The sequence below is a fragment of the Peromyscus californicus genome, unplaced genomic scaffold, assembly GCF_007827085.1.
Source record: "Peromyscus californicus insignis strain IS unplaced genomic scaffold, ASM782708v3 Scaffold_6__1_contigs__length_162567912, whole genome shotgun sequence".
NCBI lineage: Eukaryota > Metazoa > Chordata > Mammalia > Rodentia > Cricetidae > Peromyscus > Peromyscus californicus.
This window is the reverse complement of record NW_026294584.1, coordinates 128941625-128967355: the sequence shown is the minus strand read 5'-3', so window position 1 is coordinate 128967355 and position 25731 is coordinate 128941625. Positions and strand designations below refer to the sequence as shown.

At 48.5% G+C, this 25731-nt stretch overlaps 1 protein-coding gene and 1 long non-coding RNA gene across 3 annotated transcripts in view; one reads left to right on the top strand and one right to left on the bottom strand.

The window, feature by feature from the left end:
• Slc6a11 (solute carrier family 6 member 11) overlaps window positions 1–20242 on the bottom strand; it is a 116741-nt gene extending 96499 nt beyond the window's left edge. The window contains exons 1-4 of the mRNA XM_052719144.1: window positions 19987–20242; window positions 16718–16852; window positions 16456–16596; window positions 12922–13012 (exon numbers count right to left, since the gene is read on the bottom strand). Of these exons, the coding sequence (XP_052575104.1) occupies window positions 12922–13012; window positions 16456–16596; window positions 16718–16852; window positions 19987–20227 (608 nt within the window). The 5' untranslated portion in view covers window positions 20228–20242. The remainder of the gene's footprint in view (window positions 1–12921; window positions 13013–16455; window positions 16597–16717; window positions 16853–19986) is intronic.
• Window positions 20243–20364: 122 nt separating this feature from the next.
• On the top strand, window positions 20365–24993 carry LOC128098260 (uncharacterized). 2 transcript variants are annotated; one of them, XR_008214188.1, is made up of 3 exons: window positions 20365–20891; window positions 22348–22423; window positions 24634–24993. It is a non-coding gene; the product is annotated as an uncharacterized LOC128098260 (long non-coding RNA). The 2 variants fall into 2 exon arrangements; XR_008214187.1 differs by having other exon boundaries at window positions 20365–22018.
• The last annotated feature ends 738 nt before the right edge of the window (window positions 24994–25731 follow it).

The following is a 25731-nucleotide window of genomic DNA, read 5'->3' as shown; positions in this document are numbered from 1 at the left end:
GGCAACAACACGATGAGTCCTGCTGCTAGCCCTGAGGCCCAAGTCTCTGGATCCCCATATCACACCATGGCATTAAACAGCTTTTCACAGCTCTCTGTACAAGCAATGTCTGACACTCAGTGGGGCTTTCAGTGTGGGGCTCAGACGATGTCAGAACACAAATTGGTCCTTCCTGAGATGGGGCTCCAGGTCAGGAGATAGCTCCGGTGGGGATGGCTTAGGACACATAGCTTCATATGATGTACAAGAGCAAACAGAAGTTCCCCTCGGTCCTTCTCTGCACCTCAAACGCCACTGGCAGTAGAATGGAGGCCTGGCTCCACTTGGAGATTTGTGGGGGCCAGCAGGGAGGTTCTGTTGGACATGAGGAAGCCAGAACAGTAGATTTTGACAAGAATCTTCCACCTTCAGCAGCACAAGAACCCGGGGCAGGAAGAGAGTGAATTGTTAGTGGTGTGATCTCTAGGGGCTGGCGAGCAATAATGTGATTTACAATCTACGATTGAAACATAGACCTACTGTATTTTAGTTGCTAAAAACTCCATTCACCATTGTTGTAACCAGTTAAATATTCAATAGTTTGAATAAAGAGGCCACAACCTGTTGTAACAATGAAGAACCACTTTGGTTTGAGTTGGCAAGTGTCTTGACTTCAAGGTACATAAAAGATGGGTTCTCCTTCCCTGTTCTCCTCGGCTGTATTCAAAGGTCCCCAGTGCCTCACTGGGGACAATGACAAGCAGGCTCCTTCCTGGGACAGATGAGGTCTTCTGCATACACAGGGCCTGTAGCAGCAGAGAGCAGGTGCTCACAGGTGGGAGCCAATGATGGACCAACTTTGGGGTTCAGGTCCATGAGTTGGGGCAAAGCCCCAGTGTTGGTTAATGGGAAGATAGAGACTTATCTTCTGCCTACCTCTTGGGCCTGACTGCAGAATTAAATGAGTTAATATTAACAAGAATGAGATAATAAGTAAATATTAGCACGATGGGGTTAGGGCTCTAAGTGGGACTGTCACACAAGCAAAGAGAATCATAACTGACAGCTTATTCACCAGTATCATGAGTCCTGCTTTTATTATAAGATAACTATGCTGCTAGTTGTAACTGGAAAATTCAAATACTATGAAAGAGCAGAGATCAGAAAAGCAAAACTCTGTTACTATCTACTCCCTTTCCCCATGTTCTACTTCTGGGTGGTCTGCAGGTAAATGACGTCTTGTGTACCCTCCCAGACATGTCTATGGGGATAAGGGTGTGTGTATCTTCAAGCATACATGAACACAGGTGAAGCACCCCCAATCTGAAAAATTGATATATGAAATGGTCTTAAATCTTAAACTCTCTCTCTCTTGCTCTTCATGCAGGTACGTGTGTGTGTGTGTGTGTGTGTGTGTGTGTGTGTGTGTGTGTACATAAGCACATGAGTATATGCAATGCTCGTGAGTTCGGGGGGCATATGTGTGTTTGCATATATGTGTGCAGGTACTCATGAATATATGTTTGCATGTATGTGGCAGCCATAGGTTGATGTCTGGTATCTTCCTTGATCATTTTCCATTTTTTTTTAAAATTAGACAGGGTCTCTGGCTGAACTCAGAGCTAACCAATTGAATGTAGCCACCCTGCTTGCCCAGGAATCCCCTTCCTCAACTTCCCAAGTGTTAAGAGTATATATGTCCACCCATCTTTTATGTACCTTGAAGCTAAGGTCCTCAGCATTTGATGCACTGAGCTATCACCCTAGGCCCATATGAAACTTTCTGAACACCAGCATTCCACAGTAGACCTTATATGACAACTTGCAATTGAAAGGCCAGCACCCCAAACAACATCACCAAACTACCTTTAGGTTGGGTATTGAGTACATCTTCATAATAAATAATTTCATATTTAGACTCTGGTCCCATTACTAGTCAATATGGTTATCCAGAGACTCCAGAAGCCAAGGAAGAGGGGGACCATTTCAGATGACAACTCTTCAGCCTGCATATGCCTCTCGCTCTCCACACCTCACCCCTCCTCACCCCAACAGCAGCTCCCCTGTGCCAACACCTTTCCTGCCTCGCTCTTTATAGCTGCTGCATAATTTCACTCATGGGACATTTCACATGTGGTTTTGTAATCTTTCTTTTTTTTTTAACCATCACAAATGGTGCTCCCATGGGCACGCTTGGGCTACGTGTAACTAGTGTGGGCATACCCCAGAAAAGGCTTTCCGAAATGGGACAAAGCATTTGTACAGCCCCAAAGCTCTGGTACCTGTAAGAACTGGCTCCTGGTGCTGTCAAACAAAAGAAACAAATCCTGAGTCCTGGATAATTTGGAGCCTCCCATGAGTCTCTATTGGGAAAGACCCACCCAGGATGTGATGGGTGAGGTCAGAAGACATCTGACAGCATGGGGCAGCACTGGTGGAGCCTTAGTAAGTCAGGAGCACAGGCCTGTCATTTATATCAGGAAGCAGCACAGCTGAGCAGAATAAACCACCACACTCCAAGATGGCTTCTGTTACTGTTTTCTCAACAGCTGAGGACAGTCCTACCCCGGCCTCCTTCTGCCTGGGCAGAAGTCAGCTTCCTGCACCCAGGCCACACCCAGCACCTCCAGGATGCAGGGCAGAGCTCTGTCTTATTCCCAGAGCCACAAGGTGGGCTCTCTCAGGACAATCTACAGAATAATTTCCAACCATTCATAAAGGGACTAGGTCCAGACAAACTCAGGGCCTGTGCTGGGCAGGCATTTTGTCAACTTGACACAAGCTAGAGTCACTGGAGAAGTGGGAGCCTCAATTGAGAAAATGCCCCCATCATTTGGCCTGTAGGGGAGTCTGTGGGGGCATTTTCTTGATGAACCGTTGATGTAGGAGGGCCCAGCTCACCATGGGTGGGCAGGTGGTCCTGGGTTGTATGAAAAAGACTGAGCAAGCCATGAAAACAGGCCAGTAAGCCACACTCCTCCATGGCCTGGCCTCGCTTCCTCCTTGAGGACCTGCCCCGACTTCCCTCATTGATGGACTGTGCTCAGGACACATGGTCTAAACAAACCCTTTCCCACCAAGTAGTTTTCAGCCATGGTCTTTATTATAGCAACAGGAAGCAGACTATGGCAGGGCCTCTCTTGGGGTCTATCGGGAAAGGTCTGTCTTGCATGTGAGGTCTTTGGGTCAGTCTCAGAATACACCATGTCCTTCACAGTGGGGCCCCATCCTGTGCTCCTCCTCTGGCCTCAGAACTTGTCCTGACATCTAAGGCTGTCATTCCACTTCCTTCAGGTCCCTGCTCAAATGCCACCCACACCAAGGGCCCCACCCTGACACTGACTCTCGCAATTCCTTTAGCCTGCTGGTATTTTCCATGACTTAACTGGGGCACTTTTCATTTGGTTTTGTTCAAGATGTACCCCAGGACCTCCACTGACATCGGGTATAGAGCAAGCTTTCTCTGAAGACATGCGTGGCAGCTTCCCCTTATCCAGAGAACAGATGTTTCGAGATCCCCAGTGGTTGCCTGAAAACACACAGTAGCGAATCCTTTATATACACCATACTTTCCCCATACATCTAAATGTACAATGAAGTCACATTTATAAAGCGGCACAGGGAGAGACTGCAAAGGTCCTGACCACCTGAGTGGACATGTTGTCCCTTGGGAGGCTGGTGCAGGATTGTGAATTCCAAGTCAACTTGGAAATCAACAAATTCCAACAAATTAGAAATTTGAGGCCAGCCTAGGCTAAAGAGAGAAACTTCTCCCCAACACACACACACACACACACACACACACACACACACACACACACACACACACACACCCCAGGTGGAGGAGTTGATTTACTTTTTCTGTAAATAAAGCATTTACTGACTCCACTTCAGCATATCTAAAACTCCAGCATCACTCCTTCGTGCTTGGGCCATTATCAAATAAAATAAAAGTCACCTGAACACGAGCACCTTCACATCACCACAGCATCTGACCAAGATGTCATGAGTGACTGACAGGCTGGCAGCGTATACAGCATGGACACACCAGGAAGAGAGAGAGACAGTGGGAACTGACCGAGGACGACACCTCTGCAATCAATCAATCATCAATCAATCAACCAGTCAATCTCTCTCTCCCTCCCTCACCCCCCTCCACCCCAAGACAAAGGACATCTCAGCCAGAAGAAGCAGTACAAGATTTCATCTTACTGTCTTGATAGGGGGCAGCATTACGGGATTAGGGAGAAATCCAGTGCCAGGGAAACTTGCAGGAATCCATAAGGATGACCCCAGCTAAGACTCCTAGTAACAGTAGAGAGGGTGCCTGAACTGGCCATCTCCTGTAATCAGATTGGTGACTAACCTAATTGTCATCATAGAACCTCCATCCAGTAACTGATGGAAGCAGATGCAGAGATCCACAGCCAAGCACTGGGCCAAGCTCCTGGAGTCCTGTTAAAGTGAGGGAGGAGGGATTGTACAAGCCAGGGGGGTCAAGGTCATGACAGAGGAACCCAGAGACAGCTGACCTGAGCTGGTGGGAGCTTATGAACTCTAGACCGACAGCTAAGGAGCCTGCATGGGACCAACCTAGACCCTCTGCATGTGGGTAACATTGTGTAGCTTGGTCTGTTTGTGGGGCTCCTAGCAATTGGATCAGGACCTGTCCCTGGCACTTGAACTGACTTTTGGGAACCCATTCCCCATGCTGGGTTGCCTCACCCAGCCTTGACACAAGGGAGGAGCTTGGTCCTGCCTCAACTTGATGTGCCATGCTTTGTTCATGCCCTTGGGAGGCCTGCCCCATTCTAAACAGAGACAGAGAAGTGGATGGGGGAGGTGGGTGGCATAGATAGGAGGGGGAGGGGACGGGAGGAGAGGAGGGAGGGGAAACTGTGGTCAGTATATAAAATAAATGAAAAAAGTTTAATAAAAAAGATATTATCACTCAAAAAAAAAAGATTTCTCTTACTACTCAGACAGTATGAAATTGAAAACACATGAACATGAATTAATTTGTTTCTGGAATTTCCCATTTGATATTTCCGATGGGCTGCACAGGGAAGGAGGTAACTACTAGAGGAGAGCTGATGCCCCGCCGTCCTCAGCCTCTCCTCACACAGGGAAGGAGGTAACTACTAGAGGAGAGCTGATGCCCCGCCGTCCTCAGCCTCTCCTCACACGTACTGTAGCATTGCACCTGACGTCCACAAGCCCCTCCGTGAGACCTCAGTATCTGTGCACCCGTCTGTGTCACGCCCTCCTCCTACTCCCCAGTCAGCCACTGGACTCCTCATCACCCTTCAACGCCCAGCTTTGGTCAGCTGTACCAGCACCTTCAGGAAGCCAGTCCCACAGCTGGATAGGCAAGCTCCCTGTCCCTGGCTCTGTGCCAGCATCCCACAGATCATTTTCACGTACTCAGAAACTCCAACCCATCTCACTTCCTGGCTTCCTCCTCTAGGTTGGGTGCTTCTCATGTCTCTGGGTACAGATGTGGTAAGCATACCCTGGAGAAGTTTGGAAAATGTTAAAGCTGTTTATTGAGTGTGGACCACATGGTAGGTGCTCTGTAAACATTGTCTCATTTGATGCGAACGTGATACATTCCGCTGTGTTCAAAGGAACACACAGGCTTCCAGAGGCCACACAAGTCGCCCAGGGGCACGCCCGTTGTGGGAAGAGAAAGCAGTGACTCCAGGTGGGTCACAGCACCTACCCACTGAGATTTATACTGCAGCCGCAGGCAGGGCAGGGCGATGGGTGGGGGTGGAACAGGGTCAGGAAGCAGATGGTACCACAGTGTTCAGTTCTGACCTAGGGATACGGTCTGGGATCCTTCTGTCCCTGAAGCAGGGGTATGATATAAAGGCTAATTCAGGCCATAGGCTGGCTGCAGAGGTGTTTGCAGCTCCAGCCACTAGTCTGCCCCAGCAGAGGTGGCCAAAAGGAGCACTATGGCTCAGTGTGCCAGTCATTTGGGACTTGGGAGCCTCAACTGATAAAATGCTTCCGTAAGATCAGACTGCAGGCAAGCCTATAGGGCATTTCCTTAATTAGTGATTGACATGGGAGGGCCCAGTCCAGTGTAAGTAAGTTCTATAAGAAAGCAGGCTGAGCAAGTCATAAGGAACAAGGCAGTGAGCAGCACTCCACCATGGCCTCCGCATCAGTTCTTTCCTCTAGGTTCCTGCCCTGTTTGAGTGCCCATCCTGACTGGTTTCGATGATGGACTATGATGTAGAAGTGTCAGCCAAATAAATGCCAAATAAATGCCTCCCTCCGGAACGTGCTTTTGATCATGATGTTTCATCATAGCAATAATAGCCCTAACCAGGACACCGAATAAACAAGAGCTAAACAGTGTGTCTGCTTACAGCCCACCCAGGGTCTCACGTCCCACTCTCTTAAGTATCCTCACAGCCACCTAGACAGTGAGACAAGGAACCAGGAGAATCCCCATGATGGCTTGGATCTTCAATGCCCCTGTAAAGGCTTAACACCCAGTAATGGCACTGGGGAGGTCATGGGAGCCTTCGGAAGGTGAGCCTACGAGGGGAAGGTGGTCAGAACAACACCGAGTGTGCGCCTGTGAAGCTCACACTGTAACCTCGCCCCCTTCCTGTCCACTTCCCAGCTGCCATGAGGTGGGCCACCTCCTCTGTCACTTGCTCCCATGATGCACTACGCCATCATGGGCCCAAATAGGACCAACTGAACAAGACTGAAACTTGTGAAACCATGAGCAGAAATAGACCTTCCCCCTCTGTGAAGCTCTTTACCTGGGGTGTTTTGTCACATCGAGGAATGCTGACTAGCTCAGGTCCCCATTTCACAGGTGGAAGAGCCACTCACAAACATTCCATCTGTGCAGCAGACCTGTCCACACAGCTCCATGTAGGGGAGGTGTCATGGCCTCCAACATGGCCAGGTGGAGTTACCCACTTCCAACTTCCAGCTGGAATGGAAGGGGCTATGCGGCATGCACACACCCATTTGCTCACTATTGCATTCACTGATGTTGACAATGCTTTCTAAGCACCTCAAATGTGCTGGCAAACAACCATGAACAAGGAACACAGGCTGAGCCAGCATGGAGCTTACCTACCCTGAAGACCGAGAGGAATGAGCCAGTTCGCAGATGCAGGAGCTCAGAAAAGAGCTACACAGAGAGAAAGCTGAGGGAACTCGTTCCGCTGTGCCACTCAAGAGGGAGTTGACATCTGAATTAAGACTCTGTGAAAACACAGAGCCAGACACAGGCAAAGGGGGGGCAAAAGCTGGGAGAGTGAGTGACCCTGGTACAGGCCAGGGCACATATGGACAGGCCGGGACAAAAGCCAGCCACAGAAGGAGGAGAGAAGGAAGAGGAAGATGATGGAGAGAGGCCAGTGAGTTGGGGGAGAGAGGAGGAAGGAGAAAGGAAGAGAAAAGAAAATAGAAGGAGGGGAGGGAGGCCAGCAGGGGGAGGGAGGAGGAGGAGGATACTGAGGAAGAGGAGGAGAATACTGAGGGGGGGCAGTGAAGCAGCAAGGGAGATGCCCAGTCTCACAGTAAGAACAGGTTTTGCTCCTCTGAGCCTTGATTTCTACCCAAAGATGAAGAATTAAGATATCTGTGGGGCTTTTCAAAACACAAAGAAAACACACCTGCAGTAAAGATAATCCAGAAAGACAAGACTGGGTCCTGAATAAAGAAACAGAGCTGCAAACCTTCAGAGCCTAACTCCAGCCCAGCACCAAGCATGTGCTAGGACATGTTCCTCACATGGGAAGAGTGATTGTAATTATACCCAAGGTGAGTCTGAGGTTGCTCCTAAAACCCAGGGACTAGGGAGAATAAAGGGATTGAGACAGAGAAGTGAACACAAGGCCCATCTAATGTTGTCAAGCTCAATCCCACCAGAGGACGCAGGCTCAAGATTAGAAATGCAGACATATTTAGATAAGCACACGGACTTGATGCATAATGGTTACTAAGGGAAACCACCATGGCCCGATTTTGAAATGTGACATTAGAGAGACAAGCTGTCCCACCCTACAAGCCCCTGCCAGAGTCAGAACCAGGACAGATGTAGGGTCTGGCTTGTCTTGTTGGCTCAGTGAGTCATTTCAAATACATTCTGAAAAGGAAAAGGAAATTTTTAAAATGGGCTTGATGTGGGTTGGGCTAGAAGCCCTCAGCAATATGGAGCCATTCCAGTTATGAGCAGGGAAGCAGCTACTTTTTGTGGATTTGATGGTCATCTGTGGGTTGTTTCACTTGTGTATTAGAGATTGGCATCCGTCATCTCTGCCCTCCCCCAGATACAGTATTTTTCTTCCATGTGGCAAGAAACAGGCATTTGTAGAGTGAATGAACCAGCAGGCAGCCCAAGCCAATGCTTTGACCAAGCCTGGTGGCCCTGGTGTGAAGAACAGGGACACACTGGGGACCTGAGAACAAGTCAGGAAACTGAATGGGCCACAAAAGAAAGAGGCCAGGAAGCATGGTGGAGTGATAGCTCTGGGGAAATTGACCCAATATGCAAGGACCGCCAGGTGAAGAACTAGATGGTTCTTCCCGGAACCCCGGGAACAACTATCAGCTCAAAGCAAGAAAGAACCATCAGAGCATTCTCCAGCATTGGTTCAGTGGAATGTTCATGACATCCAGGGTACACTGTGGAGAGGAGTCTAAATGATTCCAGTGAATACAAGATGGTTGGGAATCTGGGTTGATCAAAGGTACACGGATGGTCCATCAAATGGCACAGCCATCAGCTCTCCTCAAATTTGTTGGCTTTTCTCAGATCTTCACAGGATGATGTGAACCTCACCCAGTCTCTGGGTGCTCCAAGCTCTCTTATGAGAAGATGAATTGTTAGGGGTGTGACCAGAGGTACCTGAGGAAGTACTGTCAGTACCCAGCAATCAGAAATGTGTAGACAATACAGACACACTGAAGAGATGCTGTCTCTCATGGCCATTCACCTGGAGTGACCAGGGAACTGGGAAAGGTTGGTGTTCTGGTGTGTAGTGAAGACATCACACAGTGGTGCTGGAAGTGATGGGTGAGGCTGATGGACAGGAAGCTCAGTGAAGGGTGGGCTCCTTCAGGGCCTCTTGCCCCTTCTCATGTAGGGTTTGCTCTACTGTACCAACTGCCTGCCTTCCTACTCATCCTCTTGATCCTCACTGAGAGCCTTCCCAAGCCTGGCAGTGGTCACATTGACTGAGAAGCACAGACCATGGGCAAACACACTGCACACACAGCGACTTGGGCCGGCAAGGTGGCTCCGTGGGTAAAGGCACCTGCCAGCAGGCCTGAAGACATGAATTCAATCTCTAAGACCCACATGGTGGAAAGAGAGAACTAATTCCCAAAAATTGTCCTCTGACCTCCACACATGCAACTGTATCATGCATGTATTCCCTTAAAAATGAATATTAATACAAGGAAAACTAGGGATTACACACAAGTTACAAAAGGAATGAATATATGGGGAAAACACACAGGGCCTTACACAGATATCATGTCTTGTTTCAGGCTGAGTTCACTAAAAATTACAAAAATTTTTTTTTCATAGACCTTTAACTGTTTGTGTCCAACACAAGCCCCTGTATACTTTTCCAGGGAACCCCAGCCCAGCGTGGTTGGGGAAAACCCTCCTGTCTCACCCAGAACCAAAGCCTCCTCCCTAGCACATACCTTTCAGAGGCTCCTTTTTGAGACTGACTGACTAGGCAGATGTCATTGGTTCAGATGCTAACTGCTCCAAAGGCCACAATTAAAAGGCATTAAAAAGACCCAAATAAATGAAGAGTTGGTTGAAGTATGTTCACGGACCGAAAGCTCAATACACAAGGGGTGACTTTCTCCAAATTAAGCTAACAGGTCAACAGACTTTCACCCCAAACCCCACAAAGTTGTTTTCATTTAGTTCTTGTTGCTTAGGTGAAACAAGCTGATTCTAAAATTCATCTGGAACAGTAAGACCATTTTGGAAATGAACAAAGTATGACCAGGTTAAGGTCATATCAACACCGGGGGAAACATCTATACAGAGACAAAAAGACCAACTACATAGCAAAGAAAAGTGCTCTTAGGAAATTATGTCTCATGGGGAAGACACTGCACATTGGCCGAGAAGGGGTGATGGATGGGTAACTGCTGAAGAAATCCAGTATTCACATAGCAACAAAGCTCCATTTCCACCTTATACCACACATGGTGTTCCTAAATGTGATAAAACCGAAACTTTAAAACTCCTGGGAGAAAATACAGAAACTGTTCAACTTTGGGGGAGAAAAATCATCCTAAATAAGGGGTCAACTGTCCCAGCCCCAAAGGAGAAGCTGGTACATACAATGTCAGTACAATGGAAAATTCGGTACACCATAAGAAAGAAGACCCACACACTGAGAAAAGATCCTATAGCAAAGAAAACCGTATTTTAAAAGCATAAAGAATGTTTGTCTGTAAGAAAACACAACTCAGAGAAAGACAGGAGCCTGAAGTTTATGGGTGATACATCAAAATTATGAAAATATGTTCACCTCACCAGTAATTGAGAAATGCAAGTTTAAAATAGTGAAATGCCATTTTACACTCATTACCCAGTAGAAATAAAACCTGACTGGAGAGGCAGAAGCGCGCGGGGGGGGGGGGGGGGGTTGCTGCAAGTTCAAGTGCAACGTGGTCTACATAGCAAGTTTCAGACCAACCAGGTTTATACAGCAAGACCCTGCCTGAAAAAAACAAAATGAAGAGAGCCTAAACCACTTGCTCAGATTAAGTGCTGCACAGAAAGTAGAACATTCACTTGGGGCTGGAGAGATGACTCAGTGGTTAAGAGCACTTACTGCTCTTGTAGAGGACCTGGGTTCAATTCCCAGGACCCACATGGCAGGTCATAATGATCTGTAACTCCAGCTCCAGGGGATCTGACGCCACCTTCTGGCCTCTGCAGGCACTGCATGCATGAGGTGCACAGACATACAAATAAGCAAAGTACCTACACACAAAATAAAATAATCTTACAAAAAAAAAGCATCACTGGAAAAAAAAGGAGAGCAGCAAAATTCTTACAAACTGATATTTAGGATGCACATAAGAGCAATCTCCACAGTATCTGATAGAACAGGTGCCATGCGTGGCCCACATCCCAGCAGTCACACTCTGACGCATGATTTAGATGCATTCCCTTACAGTATGGGTTAGAGGGTGAAACCCCAATGCAACAGCACTGAAAGGTGGCTTATGGGGATGGATCTGAATTGTTCCCATGGGCCCAACAGAGATTCCTAAGGAAAAGCTGGATTTGGACCCCTGGTTCCTCGCTTGCCTTTCTGCCTTCCACCATGGGATGGTGCAGGAGCCAACTCTTGCCAAGCACTAGTCTGTCCACCCTGGACTTCAAAACTCTACAAATATAGGAAATAAACCTCTGTTCTTTATAAGTCACCCAGTCCTGGGTATTTTGCAACAGTAATATAAAACAGACTAAGATGGGCTTGCAGATTAGAAACCGCCAAGAAAGCACAGTTAGTTTAACCACTGTGGCATGGCTAACAGTCTAACCCCATCAAGAAGACTTGTAAATACAAGGTAATCATTCACACAGAGCAACACCATTAAGGGTGTGTGTGTAAAGAAGCCAGAATCCTTGTATCAATATAGACTTATATTGAAACAACTGCTGAGAAAAGAAAGAAAGTTGAAACAAAATGTAAGGCTTGGGTACTAGTCCTGGAAATGATTACAGTAAGTAAGGGGCCTCTGTTCTATTCCAGGCACACATGTAAGCAGAACAAACGCAAAGACAGGAGAATGATGAATCTAAATTCAGCCAGACTTCTAAAGGGAAGGAAACAAATGGTATCCGGCACACATATTAAAATCGCTCAAAACCCCACCATTCATCCCCATGTTACTATTTCTTTTCTTTTCTTTTTTTTTGTTTTTTTCCAAGACAGGGTTTCTCTGTGTAGCTGTCCTGGATTTCACTCTGTAGCCCAGGCTGGCCTCAAACTCACAGAGATCCGCCTGCCTCTGCCTCCCGAGTGCTGGGATTAAAGGCGTGTGCCACCACCGCCCGGCCCATGTTACTACTTCTAATTAGCCATAAAGTAGGGGAGACTTTGTCCATGAAGTCAGGCCTCCACAGACTGAGAGACCTCAGGGAGCATTTGGTTTAGCTTTCAACATGTACAGAAACCACCTATCTACGCCTGGGCGGAAGGACTGTCTTGCAGCAGAAGTCAGGGCGACCGTATACATCCTGCAGGTTGTGCACCACAAACTTCTACAGTGCACGTTTCACAAGGCACCTCAGAATGATGCTCCCCAGGTGTGCATACAGCTTACACAACTGTATCCCTCAGCCTTGTGAGGATCACAGTGCTTTAGAACTCGGATAAAATTGTGCCTGCTTCTAGGATAAAGGGTACTCACAACCTTCCGGGTCCATTCAATCTCACATCCTTCTTAAATACATTTGAAACCTGCCTCTCCACACCCTCTCTCCACTGAAGTGGATCTACTTTTCCACACACTACTTCAGGTACTGAGAGCAAGATAGCCTCCCTCCCGCCCCCCGAGACTTCAGCTTTCTAAGGCTAAATATACTCCTGGCTTTGCTTACGGCAACTGAGCACTAGCTTCTCCGCTGTTCGGAATGAATTTTTAAACTGTCTTTTTACCAAGCACTTCCCGCCCTAATAAGCACTAGGCATGCTGACATGTTTTCAGAGAACCAGAACGAGTTCTTCTCAGCTGCTCCTATGGGATGCCCCGGAAGAACCCCCACATATACTCGCTTCTCCATCATCAGATGGCCACAGGAGCCAAGAAGTGTGGAATGGAGGGAGTCGGGCTATGCTTTTCCAGGAGGAGGTGGAGGGTGGGAGGGGATGGGGGGGCAGGGATGATGACAAGGCCAGCCGATCCTTCACTTACTCCCAAAATTCCATGACCGGGGAGGTGGCGTTCTGCAGGGACACATGGCTGTAGTTGCTGACGTTCAGCTTCTGGAACTCCACACATTTCTCTGAGTGAGAACAAGACAAAACACACAAGAAAATTAAGCTTCATGGGGCTGACCCTGGGGCGTACAAGGCGCTGATAGTACAAGCAGGTGGTGTTGGCAAACAGGGGCCAGAGCACAAGAGAATCCAAGATTTGACAACAGTTTCCCTGATGGCCTGGTCTGGTTCTAACGGAAGAAGTGGGAAGAGCAGGGCCGGACTCTGGTTCTGCCCAGAATCTTACCACATGCTGCCCCTGGCCTCACACCCACAACATCTTCTGGACTTTCTTCTCTTTCTCTGCTTAGCCCTGTCCACGGTCCTGGTCTCTGTTGCCCAGGGGCCCTTGCCAGAATGAACAAAACAGACCAATCATCCCCAGGGGCTCTGATGGAGCTGGGGTTCCAATTCGCATAGAAAGAGGTGACTACTGTAAGTCTTATGAAGGGCTGAAGCCTGGATGAACTGGCAGGAACCACACACCCAAGCGGTCCTTGGTTCCTTCATCCCCTCACCCACTCTGGTAAGTCTAAAAGTTAGTTATTGAACAACTCTTCTCAGAAATTTGATCTCCAAGGAACTCTGCAGCAGAACCATCCCAGTGTCCAGGTCCAGAACAATCCTGAGCTGTCTCCTCCTCCTCCTTTTCCTCCTCCTCCTCCTTCTCCTTCTCCTTCTCCTCCTCCTTCTCCTCCTCCTCCAGGAAGCCTTCCCTGACCTCCCTCTCCTGAATTCTAAGTAAATAAGAACCCCAAGACCCTCCAAGGAATCACCTTTTCTAAGTCTTCCCTATGAAGAAAAAGAATCCAAGGAATAGCCCAGGTACAGCCTCCCCCTCCCTCTGCAAATCCTACAGCCTGCTAAAGACAGAACCAAGAACAACTCCAGCCAGGACTCCACTGCTGGCTGTGGTTGATTTGGAACCTGTCAGCTACCATAGACCCTGCATCTGTGGACACAGCTGCCTGGGCCACTGGGCTGCAGGCTTTCTGGGGCAGAGCCTCCTGCACCAGCTTCTTTAGGGCCCAGGCATCCATCCTGCTCAGGGGACAGTGAAGAGTGGGTGCTGCAACATTAGGCGGCGCCACCTTCTCACAGACGAACCCCAGTTACACCTGCCACATGGGCAGGAGCATCTCAGGTGCAGCAGGCGTGCATGTTCCGGGCTTTGGAGAAAAGGGATCACAAGCTGGGGGTCTGTGCTCCACTGGGGATAAATGGCCCGGCTCTCTGCTTCATTCTCTTGGCTATTATGCTGAAAGCAGGCGGGGTTGGGCACCCCAGGGAGTTTATAGTGGAGCCTAGAACCCAACACTGTCATCAAACTGACTGCATAGACCCCTGCCTGTTTCTGCAATGACAGTGTCCTTGGCTTTTATTAGACTCCAAAATGGTGCTGCCTAAATATTTTTCCTAAGAGTAAAAAGAAACTGGGTGTGGTAATTCATTCCTGAAGACTCAGCTGAGGGACCTCTGTGAGTTTAAGGCCAGCTTGGGCTACAGAGAGAGTCCCTGTCTTAAAACTAAAAAAACTAAACTCAAGCAGAATAAAAAAAAAAAAAAAAGCAGGCAGACAGACAGACAGGCACAGACACACACACCACACACTTCCCCAGACATTCAAAACTGTTGTGTCATTTGTATTAATATTTATTATGTACAAATAAACAATGGTTATAAACCTGCATGCATACTCTCACAGCTAGATATGCAAAATTAAAACTGTAGTAAGTCAGTTGCTTCTCGGTCTTTGGTCTAAGATCATATATAACACAAGTTAAAGCCACCCTGCATACATCTGTACTCCCAGCACCTGGGCAGGAAAGGCAAGAGGACCAGGAACTCCAGGTCCACCCTGGGCTACATGAGACTCTATCTTATAGATGGATTAATTGTATAAATGAAATACCAACTAAACTTGGGAACTGATACAATACAAAGCAATACCATACCCTCCCAGGATGCACAGAATAATTCTAATTGGTGACTATAAACTGCTTTCCTAATAGAAAAGCAGACCCGACAGCAAAGAGGCTGCTGCATATCCCCCCATATTTCCTCAGCCCACCCTTCTGCAAGACCTTCCTCCTCACAGCATGCCTTATAACAATGTGTCTTTATCCTTCCTTCCTTCCTTCCGTCCTTCCTCCCTTCCTTCCTTTTATCCTTTCTTCCTTTTCCAATGCTGGGAATGGAACCCAGGCCCTTGTGCATGCTAGGCCAATTGTTCAGCCACTGAGCCACATATGTCTTGTTGATACACGATTTCAAAATTAAATCCTGAGAAATTACAAACACAGACTCAAGCAATGGACTCTCCCAAGGGCCCTCGACTGCAGTGGCTGGGGTGGAGATTCAGGACATGCACAGGTTTGTAGTTTCCTTAGCACACTAACTGTCAGGAATCTAAGAATGTGTCTCTGAATTTTAAACATCTCCATGAGGTTCCTTGCCAAAGAGGGGCTGACTGAACCCTGGGCCTGAAGAGAACTGGCAACAACTGCCACAGAAGCGACTGGAAGGCAGGTAAGACAAAGTCACAGAGCCTAGAAACCAGACTGTGGTGCTTTCTTGACCTAACACCTGTAGTTGCTCCTCTTAGCACCATACAGGACCTAGGATCACTGTTTCTCAGCTTTCAGGGTGATAGGCCTCTCCTAGACATAATATAACCATAGGTGATAACAAAAATGGATAGGTCAAAGTATGTGTCCCAATTCCAGACAAAAGGAAGCACCTCAGAGGAGAGCTCTGAGGCCAAGCTTGTCTCAGAAAGGAAGAGTTCTACAATCCATTACTGATGCCTGCTCCGAGCACAACAATCTCAAAAGGGGTTGGACAGGTATTCTTTTCCTCTTCAAGATTGCCAAAGAAGGTCTGATGGGATGACAGACTAAAAGCAAATAGTGTATCAAAGTCAAAGATGACCTACAAGACTCCCCACTGTTTGGGATGGAGAGGGGGTGTTGTCTTCAGATGTTTAGCTGGTTTGAACAAGTAAAGCAAACCAAGTAACTTGGGTGTGATGATGGCACTATGTCATCCATTAGCTGCAGCTGCTCCCCAGTCATGGTTGTGACTGTTGCTGTCAAATAGGGAGGTTGCCAGAGAAGTTGGGGCCTGAAGAGTTGGCTCAGCAGTTAGGAGCACTGACTGCTCTTCCAGAGGACTCAGGTTCGATTCCTAGCATCCACATGGTGGCTCATAAGCATCTGTAACTCCAATCCTAGGGGATCTGATACCCTCTTCTGGCCTCCATGGGTACTGCATACATATGACCACATACATACAAGCAGACACACACTCATACACATAAAATAAGATTAAGTAAATCTTTAAAAAGAGAGAAGTTGAAAAATCAGATTTCCACGCAATGTCTTCTGACTTTCAAGTTCCAGCTTGGGATGCACCACCAACCCCCAAATCCCTCCACAGGACCAGGAGAGACCCAGCCTGGAGACCATACCTGTGTTCCACTCGTGCCCACAGGTGGCCCAGGGGAGCTCGGTGGTGAAGCAATTGCTTAGGTAGAAGATGGCCCATGCCAGGATGATGATGTAATACACATTGAGATGTGCCTCGATCACCTGTGTTGCATAGCCAATGCCTGTGAGGACCAAGGAAAAAGAGTGGCTAGGGTCTCTGTCCTTTGAAACAGCCTTCATTGGCTCCTGAAAACTTGTCATCAATGAGGCAAAGTTTTCTTTGCTCATGAAACCAACACTTACCTTCAAATAGAGGGCAGACTTTCCTCCAGCACGTAATGCCTCCTTCACTTGTGAACTGCCCCAGAGCCGTTTCCAGGAAGAAGACAGGAATTCCACAGCAGATGAAGAACACCACGTAGGGAATCAGGAATGCCCCTGTGAGAGAGCAGAGGGATGGCATGGAAACTGGCCTGCTGGTTCCCCTTCGGCACCAATGCCCGTCAGTGGCCATTTACCACAGGACAACACACAGTGCTCCTTCAGCTGCACTTCCAACCTGGCTAGTGTGAGGGGCTGGAGCCAGAAAACATGGAAGGGGGTTGGGCCCTCTGCCACCTTTGACCTTACGCAATTCTACCTCACATCTCTGAACCTCCACTTCTCCAGCTATAAAATGGGCTTTAATAATATCTGCCGCTGACCATTTCTCAGGATGGTTGCATGGCTGAAATGGGAATGTTAAAAAATTGCTTTGTTTGATCAATTCTTTGTGTGATTTACTTTCTGTGACTGTGTGTATACAGAAGCCAGAGGTCATTGTCAAGTGCCTTCTTCTATAATTCTGACCCCATTTTTGATATAGGGTCTCCCATCCAGCTAGACTGGCTGGCCAGTGAGCTCCAGGTACTCTCCTGTCTCTACCTTCCCAGTCCTAGAATGACAGATGTGTGTTACCATGTCTGCATTTGTATATGGGTGTTGGGGATTCCAACCCAATCTTCATGCCTGAAGAGAAAGCACTTGACCGACCCAGCCAGGTCCCCAGCTCCCATCCCACCTGCTCCACTCTCCAGCACAGATTAAGCTCATTCTTAGCCTATGTGTTGTTCTCCTCTTAATTCTAATCTCAAGAGGATGGCTGAAGGAGACCACCCCTTATTATTTCATTATAGAGCCCCCTAAAAGATTTTTCTCATAAAGAAAAAAAAAAACATTCTCAGGAAATCATACAGTGAGAAGCACCAGGCTTCAAAGGGTTAAATGCCCCTGCATATATGACCCAGGTATGGAGGGGAGCCCTAAGGAATTTGTAGCAAGGATCCCACTGAAATGGTGTAGGGTTAGCCTGGGTAAGGACCACCCTAAACACAATATCCATGGCCTGGGCCTCGCTTCAAAATAAATGAAATGAATGAAGTGAGCCTGAGCTCCTAGGCACAGATGGGGACACCCCCCTAAATCCCCCATTTTCTTTCTCCCATCTAATAACGAAGCATGAAAACACAGTATTCTTCATCTGATGTCAAGAATGGAGGCTTTAGCTGAAATTGCTTTTGCTAAATGAAGCCTCTTTAACCACTGGATTAACAGCAACAACCTTGATTAATCCCGATACTGTGGACCTATCTACTGGGCTTTGAAAGGGGCTTAGCCTTTTCTGGGCAAGAGACTAATTTAAGATTTCACCCTGTGAACAAGATACTTTCAGTTACTGTGGGGAATCTGCGAGTCCTGCCTGTGGACAAATTATTTTGAAAGGAAACCACAGCCCAGCTAGATTGAAGGCAGGAACTTGTGTAACAGGGTAAATGGTATCTGAGGCCTGAATCCAAATCTATTTGATTAAAAAGCTGAAGTGGCTCCCTTAAGACCCCGTAATTCACCTGTGAGTCTCCGAAAACCCAACAGATGACACTGGGTGAAAGCCAGCTGGCCTGTGTACTCACAAAGCTAGTACTGTAATTCTTAAAATAACCAACAACCAAACCGGGGTGTCTGCACGGATGGAGGCTCTTGGCAAATCAAAGAGAGGAAAAAAGAGAGAGAGGAAAAAATCAACAATGAGTCATTTTTCAACTTTACTCACTACAACCTTAAAAACAATTTGTAGCAGAATTTGTGATTAGCCCAATTTATCTCCATTTTCTACTTTGCAGAATGCTTCTTGGTTAAGCCTAACATTTCCTAGATGAATAAAGATGCTACAATAGTTTCTGCCTCATATTACCCTAAAGGGCTCCCACAGCTTTCTAAGCTGACACAGTGGCTTCTAAAGGCTCAGTTTGCACGGGGAGGCAGGGCCTGCCTGAAGGTACAGGGTACATTTTGGGTCTCCAAGTCCGGGCCTGCTTTCTCGCCTTGCCAAGCCACAGGCACTATTGGCCACTTCATTACCAGTGCAGGGCAGGCCTGGAGCAGCCTGTGCCTTGGAGTAAATGACCCCAAAAAAGGGCCTGGACCAGGAAGTATGTTTCACGGGCTCCTAAACTGTTTGCACAGGAAGCCCTGCGCTGTCTGTGCCAACCAACTGCACTACCTTTTTAGAGTTTGGAGATTTTCTTGAAGATTGGGATACCACACAGAGGTGAGAAAATGCCAAGACAGGCCTTTCCTGAAAGGAACTGTGCCACCACTGAACGTTTTAATGGGATCCCTTGCTACTCTGCCACCCTACTGCTGCAATACTGGGGGACGGGGGGCTGCATCTGAGCCATGCTCTCAGCTGGGAGTGCTGGGGACCACAGCTTCCACTCTCCCCAGTGGCACTCTGAGATGCCTCCGCTGCTGGAAGGGGCTCTGGTCTCCTTCCCCAGTCTCTAAGCATCTTACACATACCAAGTCAGCGTGGTTGCCATTGTTGTGGGTGAGTCTGAGCCCAGCAAAAGAAACTGCTTAGTGCCAGTTTTTCCTCCAGAGAGGCCTAAAATACTTTCCCTAGAAATGGCCTGAAGAGCAAATTTAAAAAACCACAGAGAAGAGCACACAGCAAAGCCTTTCCGAAAGTTGTTCCTGGAGTCAGCTCAACCCTGCATGAAAAACGAGACCTTTGGGGTCAGAATCCCACCCTTGCCAGTAGTAAAACAGAGTGTTTCTTGGACCCTTAGCCTCATCGTCTTTGAGATCAGTAAAAGCACTGCCTTCCAAGGCGACTGTGAGGCCAAAGGGAGGGAAAAAAAAGTATGAAGACACAGCTAAAGCTGGGCCCCTGCTCCTGGCACTTCAGTGACCTCTCCAAAAGACTGCTCAGATCAGTCTTTTCCAGTGAGGACAGCTGAGCCTCCGAGGCTAAATTAAAGGACTTCTGCCTAAAACGCCAGCCAGTTGCCTGAAAGCTGAGCTCCTGGGCCATGTCGGTCCCTCACGCAGGTGACAGACGCTGCTCTGGGCCCCGTGGCAGGTGGCAGGTGGTGGCGCGCTCAGGTGCGAAGCGGATCCGTGCACGCAGGCGCAGAGGAACAGGTGGGCCCCCGCGCAGCCCCTCAGCTCACGGGGACTGGGAAGGGGGGATCGGGCCGTGCATGAGGGATGTCCCCTCCTAGGTGTCGCCCCGCATCCCCCGCCGCGCTCACCTCCACCGTTCTTGTAGCACAGGTAGGGGAAGCGCCACACGTTGCCTAGCCCGATGATCTCGCCCGCTACGCTCAGCACGAACTCCACCTTGTTGTTCCAGTGGCCGCGCTCGTGGACCGCCTTGTCGCGCGCCTCGCGCGTCGCCGCCGCGCCCCCGCCGCCGCCGCCCAGCGCCTCGGACCCCCGCGCCTCCTCTGCCGCCTTCCCGTTGCCCAGGGGCAGCGCCTGCTCCGCAGTCATGGCCGCCCTGCCGCCTCGTGCGCCGGCCCCGGCTCTGCGCCGCCGCCCCGGGCGCCCGGGCTTTTGAGAGGCTCGAGCGGCGGCGGGCGGGGGAGCCGGGGGTGGAGCCGAGGGAGCAGACCGGCCGCCCGGGACAGGGACGCGGTACCCAGGCCACCTCCTGGCCTGCCTGAATCTCGGGGTGGGAGGGATGCTGCAAGTCTGGTGACTTGACCTTGCGTGCCCAGCACCTAGACCTTGCGCGCCCAGTACTTTGCATGCACTCAACCCCTGACCTTGCACGAACCTGGCTTATCAGAGCACAGGTTTGCCCTGCAACCTCACTCACTGGCCTCTATCAGTGGAGTCCTCTAGCTAAGCCTAAGTGGCCTGTGAATATGATACTTGAAGTTCTGCCCCCTCTCTGTGACCTTTCAAAGCTTGAGCCTCAGTTTTCCCATCTCTGCTCAGAGGTGGATGGGCAGCGCTAACTTTTGAAGGGCCAACATCTGTGTTGGTCAGGTTCCATTGCAGGGGCCTAGTTGGGGCAGGGACAGTTCATGAGATGGGAAGTACTTTGTAAGCTCCCAGATGATGTTGATGGCGCTGGGTCTTAAGGCCCACCCTCCACTCGGCCCCTACCCTGGAGGTCTCATTCCACCCATGGCCCCTGCTCTACACACAGGTGAGTCACAAAGGTGTGGCGTTGAGTAGTGACATCCAGGGACAGGAGCAGGCAAATCTAAGTTGAATGTCTTGCTTCACCGATACGAGTCATGCAACTTTGGTCAGTCTCCTAACTGCCTATTCCTGTTTCCTGGTCTGCAAATGGTGTTTCCAACAATGCCTTCTGAGGTTTGTTTGTTTGTTTGTTTGTTGTGGTTTGTTTGTTTGTTGTTTGTTTTGGTGAAAAGTTAATGACATGATGCTGATAAAGTACTCCTACAGTAGAAATTGTCAATAATCATTAGCGGTTATTGTCACTATGCAGTATCTAGATGTGTACATCCTGTTCAACGTGTCCCTCCAATCGGTTGCACAAACAGTAGTAGACACTATCCTGTGTCAATAGCAGAGAACTTAGCATGACATGCTACACAACATGTGCTTAGAATATTTGCAGATAGAAGGTAGGGGTGTAGTAGAACGGTACTTGCTAAGCAGGTGTGGAGCTCTGAAATTCACGCCAGGACCAAGCAGAAGGGGGAGGGTGGATAGAAGTGGAGGTGCTTTGGTTCGGGTGACATTGGTAGGTTGACAGCCTGGTCCCCTGCCTGTGGTGCTGTTGACTGTCAGTGGAACCTTTAAGAGGGGGCCTTCCAGGAGGGTCTCCAGGTTATTGAGAGCGTGTGCTTGCTGGCAATGTGAGAGCCCACCATTCTCAGGTTCATCTCTCCTGTCATCCTGAGGTGAGCCTCCTGCTGCCCCTTCACTGCCCCTGTGACACATTGCTGCAGCCTGACTCCAAAGTACAGGAGCCTCTAGAAGCCCAGTGCCTGATCCCGTTGTAAGCTGGTTCTCTGAGCTATTTGTTACAGTCCTGAAAAGCTGTCTGACAGGGGAAGAAGAGGCTGTTGTGACCGGGCCTGTGGATTTAGGCAGGTCCATGCTTCTTGCACACCCTCAGAGCAGATTCCCTGTGTCGTCCTAGGTCCCTCCAGTCCCAGGGCTCCTGAGTTCCCTGCCTTGTGGCCCTCAGGCTCAACCTAGATCCCCTCCTTCCTGGTTTACAGCATTTCTTGAAAGAATAAATGGAGTACTAGGGTTATCCTCTGAGGACCAGGCTGCAAATCCCCAGTCTTGCTCATACTGGTTCGTAGGCTCCTCCATCCACAGTCTGACTGAATTCTAGTGGCTTTGTATACCTCCCTCCCTCCCTGAAGTTCCCACTCACCTGGTCTTTGCTGCCCATTCCTCACCCCCCCCCCCGCCACCCCCCCCACCCACCCCCACCCACCCCCCGCCCTGCAGCCCTGGTTGTCTGTTCTGATCTGCTCTTTCCCAGGCCTTGAACTAGAACCACCCAACTAAATGCTGGTGGTTGCCATACCCTCTGTCAGGTGTTAGAAAGCTGAGATCCTGCAGGGTGCTCAGGGGAAGGTCTGACTGCACACCCATCTCTGCTATCTGTGTTCTGTCAGCTGGATGGTCGTCTGGGAAGAGGGAGCTTCAGCTGAGAAGATGCCACCATCAGAATGCACTGTGGACAAGCCTATGGTACATTTTCTTCACTGATAGATGTGGGAAGGCCTGAACCACTGTTGGGCAGTGTCACACCTGGGCTGGTGGTCTTTGGTATCCAAGGCCAAACCATCTCCTGAATTAAGCTCAGACCCTCCTTGCTTATACAGCCTTAGTGATATTTATACTAACATAGACTCCTAACATTTACCTAACCACCTCTAGGAATGTAGTTTGAGCACATAAATTCCCTTTTTCTGATATATTAACCCATTTTAGCTCTTAGTTGACCTCCTCCTTTACCTCTCCCCCTTTGGGTTGTAAAAGAAAGCCTGACAGTCACTGCCTGAGGAAAACTCTTGTCTGCCTTTATGACCCTGTAAGAATTTAAGTCCGGTGTCCTTGCTTTAGCTAGAGCACTACTATTGCATGGATATGTAACTGTAAACCTCAGACACTTAGAGAGGATTTTGACTAGAGAGAACTAGATGGAGAGCGAGAAAAACGAGATGGAAGATGAGGAAGAGCCAGATGGGGAAGAACGAGATGAGAAAGACCAAGAACTAAGATAAGAGAATTAAGATAGAACTTAGAGGGAACAAGAGATAAATGTAGAGAGAAGTCAGGCACGAAAGGAGCTAGGCATGAGGACAGAGCTGAAGCTGTGTAGATAGGATTTTATGCCAGAGGAATAAAGTAGACGGACTAAGAGCTCGGTGTACTTAGATTCTTTTCCCCAAAAATCCTTCCCGCCGTTCATAGCTTCTCTTCTGGGCCCCTGGAAAGAAGATTATTAAGGCTGGACCATAATAATTTTGCAGAGTCTCTCTGCAGTGACCACTGAAATTACACCACAGGATGACCCTGAGCCCCTTAGGACCGGTCATATCTGACCCCAGGTTTTAGTTGGCAAAATGCCGTGTTTCCTCTTGTCAAATTTGTTCATGTACTTCCTGATGATGACATGTCCTGTGGGCCCAGATATGCGGTGCCTTGTAGCTGTGCCCTGTTCAATGTCTGAAGCCACAGACAGTTCTGAGCCCTACATCTAGTTTGTTTTTTTTATACCATAAATAAAATTTAATTTATAAAGTAGGCCCTGGAAGAAATGAACAATAATAAAATAATGAAATCAGAGTTACAACTGCAAGAAAAACTATTTAAAACTTAGAATTTATAAGCCAGCCATGGTGGTGCACTCCTTTAATCCCAGCCCTCAGGAGGTAGGTGGATCTCTGAAGTTCAAGGCCAGCCTGGTCTACAAAGTGAACCCCGTCTCGATAAATAAGTAGATAAAATTTAGAACTTATTTCCGAAATTTTCCATTTAATATTATCAGACTATGGTTGACTGTAGATAACTGGAACAATGGAAAGCAATTGGACCAATAACGGGGACCCTGTGTATCCAGGTGCTCAAATATTTCTTAGAGAGCAGTGAGAACCAAGAATGGACTGACTGTTGAGTGCTATGCAGCAACAAAGTATCACCAAGAATGGACTGACTGTTCAGTGCGATGCAGCAACAAAGTATCACCAAGAATGGACTGACTGTTAAGTGCGATGCAGCAACAAAGTATCACTCCCAGGTTCGCAGGTTCCCAGTAGGAGGCAGTAAATTCAGATGTGAACCTTTTGTTAGGCTATCCTGCAGCACATTACAAGGGAATTGGGGGTGTAAGTACAGGTGGACAAGCATTTCATCAATGTCGCCCTTCAGGGGAAGCTCTTCCCATGAGGAAGGGAAGATCTTTGGTGGCCATAGCGCTCCCTCTAGGAATTTTAGTGGTGTTGATGACTACCCCTGTGACCCAGACTTCAGTCCCTACCCCTGTAGTCATCCTCCAATGCAGCTCTCTCTTGTCTCAGCTTCCTTACCTCCACATAAAGTACAGCCAGGGGCTGAATCAAGCCCATGTCAAGTGCAGAGTCTGGGAAAGGGCCCTCTGAAGCAGTGTAGCCGGTCTCTTCGGAGCCCTGGTTTTGCAGCTAGCTGCCTAAGGTTGAAAACGCTTAGAATCCTCTGCCCGTGGGGAGCTTATTCCTGGAGGCTAGCTGCTTTGGCAGCAGGAAAAACGTTAACACTCTCTGGAGGTTATTAGATTGATTGATTGCTGATTGAGTGTCTTACACATTTGTCCTAACTAGCTCCTTGAATATTTTTTTTAATTTCATGTACCAACTGTAGTCATATCCAGTATTTTCTGCATGTATTTTATATCAGCTCTATTGATATTTATTTCACAGACTTTGCAGCCCACCCATTGAAAGTGGACAAGATAGATGGCCAACCATGAGCATAAGCAGCTCCCAAACACTCCAGAGTCTGTTACCTCCCAGAGGATAAAGAATGCTGTTCCTTTGGGCCGTCACTCCTGACACCTCCCTCCAGCCCAGGACTCCTCTATCTTCTGCCTTTGTGGTTTCATGTATTCTGAGCATTTGCTTGACTAGAGTGGTGGTGCACACAGCCTCTCCCACCCAACTCTTTCCAGTGGCCTCAGCATCAGCTCCTGCCTCCAGGTTTCTTCCCTGTTTGAGTTCACAGCCTGACTTCCTTTGATGATGAACTGTGATGTGGAAGCCTAAGCCAAATAAATCCTTTTCTCCCCAGCTTGCTTTTGGTCATGGTGTTTCATCACAGCAGGAGTAGCCCTAAGTCAGTCAGTCTGTCTCTGTCTCTGTCTCTGTCTCTGTCTCTGTCTCTCTCTCTCTCTCTCTCTCTCTCTCTCTCTATCTCTATCTCTATCTCTATCTCTATCTCTATCTCTATCTCAAATCCAAACCACTCCTGGCAGCAGGCATTGCAGACTGTGTCGAGGTAGCACCTGTCTGTGTGCTGCATGCTCTGATTGACATTTCCTGTGTTTTGGAAAACAGCAATCTAATCCAGGGGTGGCACACAAATGGTGCTTAATAAATGTCAAGCTGTCATTTTTACTTGTGACAAACTCGTAAAAGCATGAGCTTGTCTTTGATGGCCCTGTCTTTGGAGAAAATCAGGCACAAGCAGAGATCAGAAGACCCTTCTTAAAAAGAGGGGTGCAGCTAGGTGCAGTGCAGGGGAGCAGAAGCCCTTCTTAAAGAGAGGGGTGCAGCTGGGTGCAGTGCAGGGGTAGCAGAAGGCTCCGGATTCCATCCCCAGCAGTTGGGGGTGAAGAAGGAGTTTCCAGCTGGTTAGAAACAGACATCTGTACTGATTGTTCTTTGTCAAGCTGACACAAACCTAACGGGGAAGAAGGAATCTTAATTGAGAAAACGCCTCGTAAGGTTGGCCTGTAGGCATCTATAGGGCATTTTCTTGATTAATGACTGGTGTGGGAGGGTCCAGCCCACTGTGGGTGA